A 15780-nucleotide genomic window follows, 5' to 3' on the forward strand; every position below is an offset into this window, starting at 1 on the left:
GGAAAATTTAAACGTTCAAAATGTTCGATAAAGATAAAACGAGGATGACATTTTTATGACTTGAAACGATCAAAGACTTATCATTTAAACTAATTGTTTATACAACAGCGATATTTAGATTAACATTCAACAAATTTAGTCATTAATTGTGTATTGTGAAAATATAATATAATATAATTCGTGAATTAGTGCAGGAGAAATTGCGTAAACTGTCGCAATGTTTTCGGATTTTGTTTCTTCAAAAAAAGACGCGCTACGCTCAACTTACAATTGCATACATAAAAATAAAAAACAAATTACATTGTGTACGCGTGTAAATGCTAGTACGTTGCAATTATTTAAATAATTATTTTACATAACAAAAATCATTGCAAGCCTTACAACCTCTCTTAAAATGCTTGGGAGGAAGAGAAAAGCACATGGGATTGCGATAATTCATTTATTCAGTTTATTAATACAATTTTGAAATAAATCGTAGTCAAGTTGAAATTGATATCGATCACAAATTTCAACATTCGCGTAATTTCGAATAATAACACGTCGATGAAAGGCACCACTTACGTTTCGCAAGTTTTCCCTAAATAAACTAAAGAAACTCCTAGATATAATCTCAACAAAGTTGCATTTTTCTGTGCGAATGAGGCTCAATGTTTATTTGAAATGTACATTTTGAAAATGAATATATTATAATATGTTGTCGATCTGTCGTGGCGATATCGATGATAGATTATAAGATAGATCATCAAGTACTTGAACTTAAGAGGCAAGGATTAAAAAAAAAAAAAAAAAAATTGTTTTTGCCCCAGTTGATGGTATTTGAGTCGATAATCACAGTTCAATTAGCAGAATATTATTGTTATACTCGGTTGTAAAAGAACGTTATTACCCCCCCCCCCCCCCCCCCATCTTGCGCGTTATGAGCTGATTCAAAGATTTTCAAACGATTCGTTGCTTTAAAATCAGTAAGCTGTAAAGACGATGAAAGGTACATAAAGTTAAAAATTAATTTCATAAACTATTTGATTATTAGTCCTCGAGTGCTTCTTTAAAAGTAATACATCATAAAGGACCATATTGGGCGATGTTAGAAGTTAAGCCCGAAATGTTAAATCGTCGTCAGTTGGGGTAGAGCGCGCCTGCGCTCTCCCCGCCGAACAAACTCCTATGAAGATCCAGCGAGAAATCAAAGGAAGGTAGGGATGAAGAAAGAACGGATGGTAGTAGGTAGGTATAATGGGTATATTGGTAGGTGTTGAGCGTGAGCGAGGGACGGGGGAAGGAGGTAGGTAGGGCAAGAGAAAACGAGGCGTCGTCGCATCTTGTTTATCCAAGTCGAATGCGACGCGAGCGCCGTCTTCGGCGCCGCTACGAATCAAAGGTCGCGCGAGTCCATTGACGACGAACGACGAGGAGGGGCCGGAGGGGGGCTACTAAAGGCTCTGGCTGCGTGTATGTGTGCGTGCGTGCGCGCGCGAAGAGCGGGTGGGACGCGAGATATTATATATAGAGAGGCGGCCGAGAGGCGCGCGCCGATGAAGCTCGACTTGTGATCGACGGTACGTACGTCTTACGCTCGTCAGCCCAGGACGACGACGTCTCTTCAACGGCTCCTTGTGGAATACGCAGCTCCCTATCGGGGCATCGCGCGCGTCGCCTGTCGAAATTTTCGAGTTCTTGTTTGTCGGAGGCCAAGGCTAGAAAATCATGACTCGTGAGTATTGCCCGAGCGAGCGACCGAACGAACCTGCCTGACTTTCCCTCTTCCGTCTCCCTCCTTCCTCGCTCGCTGTCTCTCACTCACTCTCACTCACTCTCTCTCTCTCTCTCTCTCTCTCTCTCTCTCTCTCTCTCTCTCTCTCTCTCTCTCTCTCTCTCTCTCTCTCTCTCTCTCTCTCTCTCTCTCTCTCTCTCTCTCTCTCTCTCTCTCTCTCTCTCTCTCTCACTTCTCTCTCCCCCCCCGTCCCTCCTCCCTTCTTCCTGCTTCCTCCTTCCTCCTTCCTCCTTCCACCTCTTACGTCTGTCATTCTCCTGTTAAGACTCTGTCGTGTTTCTCTCTTTCTCTCTGTAACTACTACAGCTGTACAAGTCTCGCACTTCCCTTGGGTGGGTGGAAAGAAGCAAAGTCCCCGAGGCTTCGTTTATGAGCGCAGGATCACCGAGACGTCGTGGGTCGCGCGACCGCGTTACCTGGCGGCCCGTGAAATTCGACACCATGTTGTCAGCCGACCCGGAGCCGAGCCCAATTCTAGAAAAGTCCGATCCCCGCTGCTCGTGTCCGCGTGTCCTTCTCCTTCCCGAGGTCGATCGTCTCGGGGCTTTGCTCGCTTCCGCATTATTATTGCTCCACGCTTACTCGCCGTATCGTGCCCAACCATCGATGATTCATGACATTTTCGTTGCTTCCTTGTTTAGTTGTGCGCGAAGCGCGAGCAATGTTTGTTTTTCGCGTTCCCCCACGTCGTTCAATTATTTATAAAACGGGAGGACGATTGTTGTACGGTTAGTGGAACGTGTCCCCAATTTCTTTTCATCGCTTACGGCACTTGTTTATCCGAATTGTTGAGTAATTTAAAGTCTGAGACACGAAGGTTTAATAAGAAATTCGTTGGTAGACAATAGTTGTTTGACCAAATGACGATTTCATTTTAATGTTTATCATTATTTAAGTCTGTCGATCGTTGGCTGCTCCCCATACTGCATTCAAAGAACATATATTCTATACTTTTCTTATTACTGCAATAAAGATACATTTTTTTATCATTTATTTATGAACCATAAATTATGGTATAACGTTGTAATGCGCGCGCGCGTGTGTGTGCGGATTAAATTGGCTCCAAGTCATTGCTCATTCACCAATAAGTTTTAATTCTCCTTCCAGTGTAAGTCGATTAAATGTCGTCATGATTTAGTAGCGATTAATTCACTTTTTCTTCCAGCTTGCCTGCTAATTTCTGTATTTAATCATTGTATATATATATGTATATATATATATATATAAGCCTCTGTATATAAAGAATATTGATATTTTTCATAGATCAATATTATATTACGTAGAAATAGTACGAATGGAAATTTTGTATTTACCAGACACGTCAAGGTTATTAGATTAGTTATACTTTATTATTCAGCATCGATATGTTTTAGATTTATCGATTGAAATTACCATTGGAACTACATGTCTTTAGTTTTCCCAAATTCTTCTATCCTAGCCCAGCGATATAATGAGCCTAATATTAATTAATATTCCATTACGCTCGCTTTAAATACATTCCAGTGTGTCGACAAAATGCATAAGACAATTTTCTATGTAATTATTTTGGAAGTTGAATTTTAAGGTTATATGCTTATATATTTTATTTTATTTTTAGGTGGAAATCAACGTGAACTAGCCAGAGCGAAAAACTTAAAAAAGTCATCAAAGAAAACAGCTGCGGAGCAGGAGAGTAATAAGGGTTTAACTCTTGAACAAAGGAAACAACGGTAATCGATCGAAGCGATGAAATGTTATTTTTCCTTTCATTATACTTCTTATATTTATGCTAAGAGCAATGATTACAATCTTTAGGATGTATAACAAGGAAATATCGTCTTCTTCTTCTTTTTTTTCTTCTTCTTTTTTCTCCTTTTCTCTGAAAATCTAAAGCCTACTACTATAAAAGTAAAAAAATCTCTATGATTAAGGCAGTTTTAGAGACGATCGATTACATTTTGTCACGAGAGAATTTCACGTTATACATGCTAAAAATGTTCACCCTTCATAATTATCAGTGGATTACATGTAATTTGAAAAAATTTCTTTTCTCGAATTTTGTTAGACACAGATCAAACAAATAAAGCTGCCAAACGTTCACAAAGGTGTACATCTGAATATTCGAGCGTTTGCATCTGTACCCGAAACTTTTATAAGCATGTTACAATGGTAATTACTAAAAATTACCACTAATACATTTGCTTATATTGAAAGTTAGAAAAATCCAAATAGTAAAGTAGACAGCAGTGGTATGAAGTATAAATGTCTTTATTGTACAAATAGAAGTTTGTACAATAAATGGATCATCGATACTTCTGATTGGCTGAATTTGAAAAATGTTAAAAATACGAGACATTATTAGACAGAAGATAAAATAAAATTATTTTTTTATGTTTTTATTTTAATGACATTAACAAAAATTCTTCCTACTCTTAATCGAATCATCATCCATATGAGCCAAGAAAAGAAATTAATTTGAATATGATAAACTGTCATTATTATGGAAACATTAAAAAATTGTACACAAGAGTCGAGATTAATAAATGTAAAATTAAGTTAAGAATGCTTTCACTAAAAATGGAATTAAACATTTTCACATACGATCTTGCAGTAGATTAATTTCCTTAATAAATTGAAGAAAAACTCGGAACATTTTTATTACAGAGATGCTGAAAGGATGAGGGAAAAGCAGTTAAAAAAGCAACAAGACGGCGAAGTGGGAAATCAAGCAGTGAAATAACGATAATCAAAATATCTTGTTATATAAGAACGAAACAAAGAAAAAAAAATTTTATTAACGATGATACTGACATTAATGAATTTCCTTTATGAGTAATTCTCGTTCAGCTTCGCAAGCATTAAAGGACAATTGTGCAAACAAAAAACAAAAATGTTCTGTTTGTAATTTAGCATAATTAATTTCCATAGACTGTACAGAACATGAATAGTGTTATGTCCTTACAAAATAATTCACAGAAGCTATTGGAGTAGACATTGTGAATAAAAAGAAAAAAAAGAAAAAGAAATAAATACATAATCATTGTCGATACATAGTTAAAATCTTAATCGATCAATTGCTGTAGATTTAGGAATTGTGCTTAACAGGAGACAACTGTACCTTATCGATGAGTTTAAATAATTGTAAATGTGATTCTTAAATTAAATTGAATTTGTAATTAGCCGCAGTGACATTAGTCTGGTGCAAGTTCAAGATGTTGTATTTTAGTCATCATACTTAACACATAATAAATTTATCAACCGTTAGAGTTTTAATAACGAAATGTACATGCAGTGTTTCATTTCTTAAATCATCATTTATCCTTTGTGATCTTGTAAAAATTAATTTTTTTCATTTTGCAGAACAAAAAAATAAGACAAAGAGAAACAAAAAAAAAAAAAAAAAAAACAGAAAAATGTATGCCACTGTATAAATGTATTATCAAATATTTATTATAAAAGCTATTAAGAACCGATAAACTATCTGAAATATACTGAATAACCTATCTGAAATGTAGAAAGTCTTAATAGAATATTTATAAAGTAATTTAAAGCGAAATACTACACCATGCATTTAATTGTTAAGTGATCGTTGCTTTATATCTAAACATTAAATAGTTTTATTAATTTATTTGATCAATATTCACTAACGATCACCATTACGAAGAAGTTCGATTAATTTAAAAATATAATTTTCATGCAGTTGGATAATGTAATAAGGTAAGCAAGTTTTTAAAGCCCAACGATACTACAGCATAGCATGTATTAATTATTTGTGATATTTCATTAGAATTTTCAAATAAGATGATCGTAGTACTGGTATTGGTGAAATAAATGAAAATGCATCAATGTAACATACTAATAATAGTATAAAAATGCCGAAAGATTTGCAAAATAACTATTCAGTAGAATGAATTACTCTTTCTTAAAAAAAAAACAACAACAACAACAACAAACATTAACAGGCTTTTAATAATTTCTCTTATCTTCTAATTTTAATGGGCGTCACTCATTATGCAAATATGTTGAGAATATTCGAAGATAAAACGAATCATTTACTTATATATAAATTCCATCTTAATTATAATTATAATTACGAGAATAAAGACTTTTTGAGAATCGGGAAATGAACATGAGAAATAAAAGATTTAAATGTTTTTCAGATTTTTATTGCACTTTCCCAAAAAAAAGTACACTTTACTTTATATTTGAGAACTGAGTTTTTCTTTTGTATTTGTATTTGAATTGGAGGGAACAATTAAGACAAAATATTACATTACTAAATCGGTATAATATTGCATAACGTTTTAACAGGCTAAAGAATGTAATGGAAGACCAAATTAGACTTACGGATTGCTTATGGGAAAGATTTTGTATAAAATTAGTTAATCTTGTATACTATGTGTGACTACTACAGTCTAAAAAACAAAATTTTGTAACGAGTAATTAATTACATTCTTGTAAGGAAGTCATTCGTTATACTACATTTTATAATCTTATTTTTACTAAAAACTGACGAATTATTCTATTTATTTTTGCTATCTTTGCGCCCTTAACATAACAAAAATTAAATATTAAATTTAGAAACGAATCATAGGAGCAGGCATAAACATTACGTAAATATCATTCTTTATCCTTGTAAGGTATTTTTCAGCCAATGCGAGACAACAAATAATTATACAACAATATTATGTCAGTAATAGTTTTATTATATCGATGCCTTATGAAATTTCTTTAAACATCTTGTGTTGAATATCCTTGAAACATCTTTTAGATGTCGAATAAAGCTTGAACATTAACTAATTGCGTAAATGATAAAGGACATAAAATAATGTAAAGAACAAAAAAAGAAACAGGACCTAAGAAAACAAAATTGCTAATGGCACCATGATGTAATTTTTGTTTTTGTTTTTGTTTTTGTTTTTGTTTTGTTTTGTCTCGTCTCTTTTTAATACATTCAATTCGAGCACCATTTAAAAATTATTTACTACATTTGTTAATATTTGAAGCAACACATCGACTCGCAATCGATTAAAACGAATTCATATTGTCCTGTACAAGGAATATTACCGTCGCGCTAACAATGTCAAATCGACGGTTTTTCTTTTCATTAAAAGTTTATTTCGGTTGCAATATAATATAATCAAGCAAATCCTGTCAGTATGAAATAATCTCACATTCTCATCAATTTTTTTAAATGCTGAAAGACTATTTTAGTTTAAGATTATTATTATTATTATATATATATATATATATATATATATATATATTTTTTTTTTTTTTTTTTTTTTTTTTTTTTTGTTTTTTTTTGTTTTGTTTTTTGTTTTTTTTTTTTTTTTTTTTTTGGAACACTTACATCAAATATACATTTGTTTTCCTTATCGGATAAGTATCGACTGTATTTATTGCTTACATGTATTTCAATGATTTATTATAACGATACGGCATAAGACTTAGAGATACAACATTTTTGCATTCTAACAATATTAGAAATTTGGCAGGAGGTACAATATCATCTTTTTACATCCTGTGTGCGTGTCTCTTTCTTAGTTTCATTATCAAATTCCATGTCTTTATTTGGTCAGTTGATCGTATTAATTGATAATGAATAATGATCGATGAGGGAGGTGTTGCAGCGATATAATAGCATCAGTTTTCTATTAATTGGACCATTGCGTGAAAAACATTATATAATCGGATGACGATTTATTTAAATTATTTAAATGTATACCTAATGCCTGCATCGATACAATTCACTAAGCTAAGTTTATTTTAATATCCCAATATCATTTTACAATGATTTAAAGAAAAACCGGGCATTGCCAGGCATTAATCGCGTAGACTACCAATTCAACTTAAATGTCTCGCCTCGAAACGTTCAAAGGACGAATGCTTATTATTTTTTTTTTGTTTTTTTCTCATTTAATTAAAACAATAGAAGACAGAATTATTTAGTTTAATACTACGAATATGAAATAATGACAATGATCGAAGTATAATACGTGGAAAAGTCATCTGGGCAAATGCGTGAATCTTAATTAATTTTATCAATTTTCATAAATGCACGTACCAAAGTTTCTCTACCAAATTAAATTTCATCATTTAAATACTTACAGACGTTGTTCGGCTTAAGCAAAATAAAGTAAGTTCTTCGGTATTTCGCTATATTTTACGAGGGGCAAAATAAATAATTCCATTCCTTAACACAGAGGCTGACGGTGCATCGTCAATGTCTTGTTGAATTATTCCTTTTACTAATCTTAAATAACGGAAGAGTCATGGACTCTAGACGTCGATATTAATTCAACGATAAAAAGTAAGACCACAACTTTTATACGCAATGCCTTATTATATTTTAATAATGATTCCTTGACGTCGACAATAAAAGAGCACCGTGCATATTACGAATACGTTTTCCAAGCTTGACCTTACGAAATACAATCATTCATCATTTTCCATTAAATTTCAAATACGGTTGAATACACGTTTAGCATAGAAAGTACGGAGAGTTTATGATTTGCAATTGTAAGGAGCCTTCTTACAATTAAGTTGCGACAACTACGACCACACGAAGTCCTACCGTGTTCGATAATAATTTCCAAGTAAATCGTCCACACTACCTTGTCCGTGAGGCGCGCGCGCGCGCACACTCACGCACAAATAAAAAGGAGAAAAACAGTTTAATATTCCTCTGCTCTGAATAATTTATACATCGTAGATTATCGATATTAATGAAAAGAAAAGCATAGATGTAGATTCTATGCTGTTAGTGTCGCCTCGGTAATAGGAGAAAATTCTGAATACGACTGCAAAAAAGATCGCACTATCGATCGGCATTTGATCATCACGAGTCGCCACTCGTGGTAGTGCTGCTGATGATGGTGATGATAGTGGTGGCAGTGGTGTCGTCCGGTGTGGTGTGGTGTGGCGTGGGGTGGGTTGGGTAGGGTCTTGCGAATGAGGATAAAGCGCGCGCGCGCGCGCGCGCGAGAGAGAGAGAGAGAGAGAGAGATAGGCGGATTGGGACATAGTCGTATATTATAATTTGAGGAAGAGTCAGCGAACGATATAAGCGAATGGGCCAGTGGAGGGCCCTCGTTCCAGGGGGAGAAGGCGTCGACGACGACTCGCGCAGGCTTCACCTGGCTCGGACACGGCCTCCTCAGAGGTTGAGCGAGCAAATGGTGCAGCTCTGGGCGACGCAGTGCGGGTGCATGTGGTGATGCGTCGGGGGCGGCGCGTTGTGGGAGGCGGGAGTCGTCGGGACGTAGAGCCAGCCGGCGCCGTTGGGCCAGACGGGAGCGGCGCTCGACGTCGAGCCGCTGCCGACCTCGGCAACAGCGCATCCAGGCCTCCCTGACGCCGCACTGCTCTGCGACGGTCCTCCTCCACCCTCCACTCACATTACCTGCAAGCACCCGCGGCATTAGAGACACGAGGACTCGTTTACGAGGCGCGCCGAAGAAGCGGAAGAAGCCGGGCTCTTAATTGCACCGGCTCCCTGCTTATTCACGGCCGAGCTCTCGGCATTATTTGGCCATTCGAAGAAGCGCCGTTTCGCGCAAAATTGAAAATTATCCGAGCGACAATACGTGCGCGGATGGATAAACTAATGCTGCGCGCCGGCGAGGGGCTTTACCATTAATTAATAAATTAATTACATCGTTTTTAAGCTTAATCGCGCGGCATTCTCGTGGCATTAAGAATGCGCACTCAAGCGAATTTGGATTGGAGATGAAGTAGCGATTGTTTTCTCTGCTTATTTTCTTTTCTCTGCAAGCCGTTGCATTGATAATGTCATTGGTAACTCGTATAGCCTCTAATTGTAACGTTAAAAAAAAAAAAAAAAAAAAGAAAGAAAGAAAGAAAAAAAAACATTTATAAAAAATGCAGAGAGAAATAGAGTGCCACTCTTCGTTATACGTATTAAATGCATTAAACGAGCATATTCTGCCTCGTTATTAATCATATAAATTAAATATAAAATCCGAGGATGTAATATTAATTAGCTAAGCGTTTAAGCGATTTCATAAACATTTCATTCAAATGCTTCTTTTCTTCTTTTTTTTTTTTCAACTATTTTATATTGCCTTCTGCTATTAAACCGTGACTTTCAATAAGTATTGCAATTATTATTTTAAAGAGATACGTTGAGGTTTACACTCTCGCGCGCGTACGTAATATTAGATTCACTACTATTTCAGCATATTATTAATAAAATTTTACTGTAGTACAAAAAAATTAAAAGAAAAAAAAAAACAAAAACAAAAACAACTCTACTCGACGAGTCACTTGCTTATTATTCTAAATTTTACATGTGCGTAAGCTTATGGAAGGTATCGTACGGTACACGTAGTATATTTTTCTCACTCGCTTAATTCGCTTATTAACATTTTATTATCTTGTTTATATATGCTAATTTATTAATTTTACAAGGTTATACATATTCACCATAAATGTGTTAATGCAACTTTAATAACTGGTCTTACGTATGCAGTCTGTTATTAAATCTTTTACTTGGGATGTAACTGAAAGTTATGATCATTGAATGTGCGACGGAGTACTACGGCACGACAAGCAGGACGATCGGATTGCCTACGCTAGCCGTGATCAATCATTTAATTGCCTCGATCACGCATAATCCTCTTTCGTATCACTGCATCTACGTGACAATCTCTCAATTTCTATAAATTTTATCTATATCAGTTTATTTGATTTTTACTACAGATTTCTCGCATTACTTAATTATTATAAATGAAGTGTAATGCTAGATAATTGACGTGGAAAGTGAATTGACATATATACATATACACAAAGGCTGGTAATTCGTTAATTTAAAAATACGCATCAGCAAACATGATAAACTTGACTATAAAAATAAAGAAATAATTAGACGGAAAAAGGGATCGTTATCGGCGATTGTTATAGTTTATCGCTCGACATATCACTTCAATGCGAGCGTGGCAGCGACGTTTTAAACCATTTCCAAAGTCACACACTCCACGCGCTGTTTTACCAGTAAATATTATCATGGAACATGAAAAGGCATACAATTAGATAATAATTAGACAATTATTGTGGGATACAATGGAAATGTTACGTTGGTAATAATTAGGACTAACGCTTAAATCAAATTGAAGTAAAGTAAAAGAAGGAAGGAAAGTAATGTACAATGGTGCGTGACAAACTCTTAAATTTATTCGTATAAACGAATGATTGCTGAATTACGTAAATGTATGCATAGATGTCAATGACACACGGATCACAAGTCGATCTCATTGGTATTATACAAGAAAAATAATGACAATTGTCGATCAAATTAACGCGAGGCTAAACGCTAAGATTGTCAATTATATTTCCACGATTCAGCAGAGGCAAGCAGAGATCGTACTCTATCGAATGAGAAAAATTCTTAAAATCCCCTCTTTCCGCGCGTATTTACATGCTTACGCATAAAGTTTTACAGTCCTTTAAGCAACATAAATAAATGTCTGTTGAATATATAGAAAGTGCTGTCCGCCTTTGTGCAATTGAAAATATAATGCAATAAAATAATATGTAAAATGTGAGGTTATGAGTAGTATTTGAGAATACCATAATGGTAAAGCGTCGTTTAACGGTCATTCGACTTGACTTTTGTGCAAGATCCTCGGCTAAGATAATTTATTCGGATGATTTATGGATGCCACGCGATCCGCCGAATGAAGAAATTACGTAAACATAAGTATACAAGCAGGCCGGTAGCGGCAACCGGCCGAGGCCATAAATCGCGCATCTCGACCGACCGCGTATTTATCGCATTAGAGAATCGTCCGGGCGGAGCCGAGGACGGGAGCCACTCTTTTCCTCTCCCCCCCCCCTCCACCCTCGCCGGCTCCGACATCGAGACCCGTCGGCTCCGGGAGCCTTCATTTCGTAAAAAGGCCCGTAGAGCCAGGTCGGCAGGGGAGACTCACACGTATCTCCGGAGACGCGAGGGCGACCGCAGCAGTGGGATTACCTGGAGAATTTGACTGGCCTCGAAAGCCGTGCCCGGCAGCAGGAGCACGGGACTGCTGACGTGGCCGCTCTCCACGCAGATCATGTTCGGGAACTCGTCGTCACCGAAGTCCGGTATGTCGCGGGCCTTCTCTAGCCACGGATTCCAGACGACGGTGTCCGGGAAATTGTATTTCTGGACGCGCATCTTCCTGCCTGATACCACGTTCGTTATTATGTGCTCCGGCTGAGTGTTTTGGTAGATGCGGTCCGTCCACTCGCACACCGTCACCACGTCTCGGCCCTCCTGGAAGATCTGATTGTCTCGCGTCTGCAAGTTAACCCACGATCGTTAGTACTTTTATCACTCTCTCTTTCATTCTCTCTCTCTCTCTCTCTCCCTTTCATTCTCTCTCTCTCTCTCTCTCTCTCTCTCTCTTTCACCCTATTTCTCACCCTATCTCTCACCCTATCTCTCACCCTATCTCTCAACCACTACGCGAAATCTCCAGTGGCAAACTGACTACCTGGAGGAGTAGCGAAATTAGTTATAAAAGTCGAGAGATTAGTACATTGGGATCCCGAATTCATCGATAATGTGCTCGTGCTCGCCTTGGCTACATGATTTGAATTTAGGAAAATAGGTAATATTGCTCGAGTTTTACACATAGCGATGTGATACATAATGATCCGATGGTCGATGGATGGGAAAAGAAAGTCGAGCTTATGGTCAGCTCTCGGCTATAAATGATCAAGGCCACGCGTACACGAGCCAATAAGCTTACCAATTACGAGGCAATGAAACGTCCCAATGTACGCTCCCGTTGAACTTAAAACCCGAGAGATTTTCCTTGTCGATGAAGGTGCATCCGTGGAGTCCGGTGATCTGGCACCTCCTCACGTCCGGCACCTTGAAGTACGTGTGCAGCAGGAGGTTGAAGCTGAACGTGTGATCCTTGTTGGGATTATAGACGCCGATGTTGAAGTGCAGCTCCTTTTCCCTGAGGATTAACCTGTAGGTCAACCTGAACGGGTAGTTCCACATCGAGCGCGTAAATTCGTTGTCCATGAGGAAGAAGATGGCCTCGACATCACCACTGGGCAGCCGTTCCGGCGACTTCTCCACGGTCCAGCGGATTATGCTGGCGAAGCCGTGGCCGGGCCCGAAAGTCCAAGCACCGAATTGCGCTGAGGAAGATCGAGGAGGATTGACGAGTGCTGCTTCGATCGCGAGAGCCGCGCGTTCAAAATTCAAAAAAAGAAAAAAAATTTCCTTTCGCGCTAGGATAATTCTAGGATAATTATTATACTAACATAAGCTAATCCAGAAATCCATAAAATTCAGAATCACATCGATAAAGCCTCCGAGATTAAGAATCAACGGGAGATAGAGATAGTTAATTTTGCCAGATTGTTCCAGCGCTTGATTCAGAGAAATGTCTAGGAACGTTCGTTTCCACATTGGTGAGCGCGTGGAATGCATTTGTACAAGAGATTAATTAAGAAAATTTCCGATAATATTATTTCATTTAAATGCGCTGATACATATCATTTGAATTGAATCGACGTCGTCCTGTTGGATAGTTCTCCTCCCGCCCTCCCTCCTCCACCCGGCCCCGCCGTTCTCCCGCCCACGTACACATTTACAAAAAATTCCAACGAATAATGTGCACAATTGTATGCAGACACATCCTCATTATCAAATCCTCGTAGGCTTATAAGCGAATGTTACTTAAATTTTATTTTTACGTACGAGCGAATAAACATATTCATGTGCAATATGCAAGCATATTTGCCTCATTAAATGCGAAATAATTTCATAAACATTAATTAGTAAGCGAATATCATTGGCTCTTGCGATAATATCTCAAAGCATTATTTCATGATGGAATTACAGCGTCGATTCAATGTCGAGTGCTTACTAAAGCTCGATCGACAGGACGTTTAAGAAAATTTGGAAATGTAAATGTTTCATTTGACAATGACTCGTGCATTTGCTATACTTACGAAAGACAAATGGAATTCCTCCCCTAATTGCTTTCTTTCCATCGAAAATCGCCTGCTTGCTGTAAAACAAAAACAAAACAAATCAAAACCAAAAAAAAAAAACACGATGAAAAAAAAGAACGTGCTTATTAATTATGTAAATTCGCTTGCTACTTATTTTGCAAACATTCCACTCGCGTGCCTTCCGTTATTGACGAAAATTTGGAAAATTGGAAAATTCTCAAATTGTTCAAACATCATTATTACACGATGATTTTCTCTTAATGTTAAATAATAAAATAGTTATTTAATAAGCTGTAGTTACAGCCGATCAATAAGATTGTCAACATAAATTAAAATAATTGTCAGTAATTAGCTTTCAAGTTTGAGTTTGAAAGTATGATTTCACAAATCTTATCATTCGCCGTTTCAATACTTAAACGTAATATTTTATTCATTCGCTTTAGTTATTCCTACATTATAACTTTAATATTCAGGTTGTTCGCTAATTCTGTACAATGTGTGTTGCAACCTGTTCCTAACGTCAATTTATCAATGACGATCACTTTGATCGGGAAATACATCTCGAACGTCGTTTAGTTTATCAATTTTTAATTATACGTTTATTGTTATTTATCATTTTAAATCAAGTTCTTTTTGCATATTCTAACTGAAAGTTTAGAGCAAACTTTTAATCCAGCATAGTTGGCACTTAGTTGCCAGTAACTTGGCCGTCCGGTTTCCCGACACTAAAGCTTCATGTATTATTCTATGCATGTGTGTATGTATGCATGCATGCCCCGTATGTACGTATATATGCACGTATGTATGCACGTATGTATGTATTATTACTTAATAATATGACTCAGTATACATTGGTCGATGATTAAAAAAATTTTTCATTTAGATGGTTAAACTATTTTCTCAATTACGCCTTAATAAACAAACTCGTAATAATCATAAGAATCTCGAAGTATTATCATGAATAATCGAAAACAAAAGAATAATTGAATGTTTTTTTGTTTTTGTTTTTTTTTTGTTTTTTATTAAATTTAGATATCGTTTGACAAAGTGGCAACTAAATAAATATCAACTCAGATGGCCATTATTCCTTAATAATTTTCAGGAACATTAGTGTTAGATGACGTTTACTACATTTGCAACTATTATACACGAAACCATTCTTTTAATTGTGGAAAAATAAAACTCATGACTTTATGACATTATTACCAGTATTACAGAGTTTTAACAAAAATAGCCAAGGGCATTAAAAGACATAAAAGAAAATAAATGCCAGTGAAGTGTTTGGAAGAGTGGGAAAAAAAAGTTGGCACTCGCATGAGTTATCCGATGGAAGTTTCTTATAAATAGAAAATGTAAATGTAGATGGATAAAATGATATTTTAATAAATAAATGAAAAATGTCACTCATTTTATTCTCGATTATTTTTTTTTTTTTTTGTTTTTTTTTGTTTTGTTTTTTTTTTTTGGTTTTTTTTGTTTTGTTTTTTTTTGTAACAATCTTTGTATGTTTTAAAGATTTCAATCAAATCAACATTCCTACAATATGGGAAAGACGATAAAAAATTATTTGCAAGATTGTAAATCGATACGATAATGTCTTGTATTAAAGATATAGGGTATGTAAAACCATATATACAGTACAGTATTTTCATTGGCTATGTGGCACGTGCATGCGTGTACGTACGTGTAGACACGCGCGCGCGCGCGCAAATGTATGTATAAATTGAACGGGAGCCGGTACCTGTAATTTTTTCTTTCTAAGCTTACGTAGTGGAAAATACCACAGCGATTAGTAATTCATCAAAATTTCATGATAATTAATAACGCGGCATAGTCATATTTATTAATATATTCCACAATATCGATACTCATTACGCAGCTGGGAATCTCGATCTCAAGATTTTATAAGAATAAATGGGTCATTTTATAAAATATACGACCGTCGGGAGTACGTGAGTTGATTCCGCAAGAAACGGATTTATTTTGGCGCAGGTTCTTTCAATGGTGGTGGTGGTGGTGGTGATGGTGGTGATGGTGGTGATGGT

The 15780-nt window shown here is 36.3% G+C and overlaps 2 protein-coding genes across 2 annotated transcripts in view; one reads left to right on the forward strand and one right to left on the reverse strand.

Moving 5' to 3' along the window:
- Positions 1-1642: 1642 nt before the first annotated feature.
- Positions 1643-4766, forward strand: LOC105359210 (putative SERF-like protein). The gene is made up of 3 exons (XM_011495730.1): positions 1643-1711; positions 3369-3480; positions 4415-4766. Exons 1-3 carry the CDS (start codon positions 1705-1707, stop codon positions 4488-4490), a joined length of 195 nt encoding a protein of 64 aa, XP_011494032.1. The 5' UTR covers positions 1643-1704; the 3' UTR covers positions 4491-4766.
- A 4311-nt stretch (positions 4767-9077) lies between these two features.
- Positions 9078-15780, reverse strand: part of LOC105359211 (putative glucose-6-phosphate 1-epimerase) — a 37945-nt gene continuing 31242 nt past the window's right edge. The window contains exons 3-6 of the mRNA XM_011495731.1: positions 13733-13791; positions 12576-12913; positions 11748-12056; positions 9078-9155 (exon numbers count right to left, since the gene is read on the reverse strand). Coding sequence (XP_011494033.1) covers positions 9147-9155; positions 11748-12056; positions 12576-12913; positions 13733-13791 — 715 coding nt within the window. The 3' untranslated portion in view covers positions 9078-9146. The remainder of the gene's footprint in view (positions 9156-11747; positions 12057-12575; positions 12914-13732; positions 13792-15780) is intronic.

Source organism: Ceratosolen solmsi, unplaced genomic scaffold (assembly GCF_000503995.2).
Source record: "Ceratosolen solmsi marchali unplaced genomic scaffold, CerSol_1.0 scaffold11, whole genome shotgun sequence".
NCBI lineage: Eukaryota > Metazoa > Arthropoda > Insecta > Hymenoptera > Agaonidae > Ceratosolen > Ceratosolen solmsi.

Bases quoted from the DNA above. Each gene is read 5' to 3' on its own strand.
- LOC105359210 (XM_011495730.1), top strand. The intron at 3,481-4,414 runs GTAATCGATCGA...TTTTTATTACAG, and splicing joins CTTGAACAAAGGAAACAACG to AGATGCTGAAAGGATGAGGG.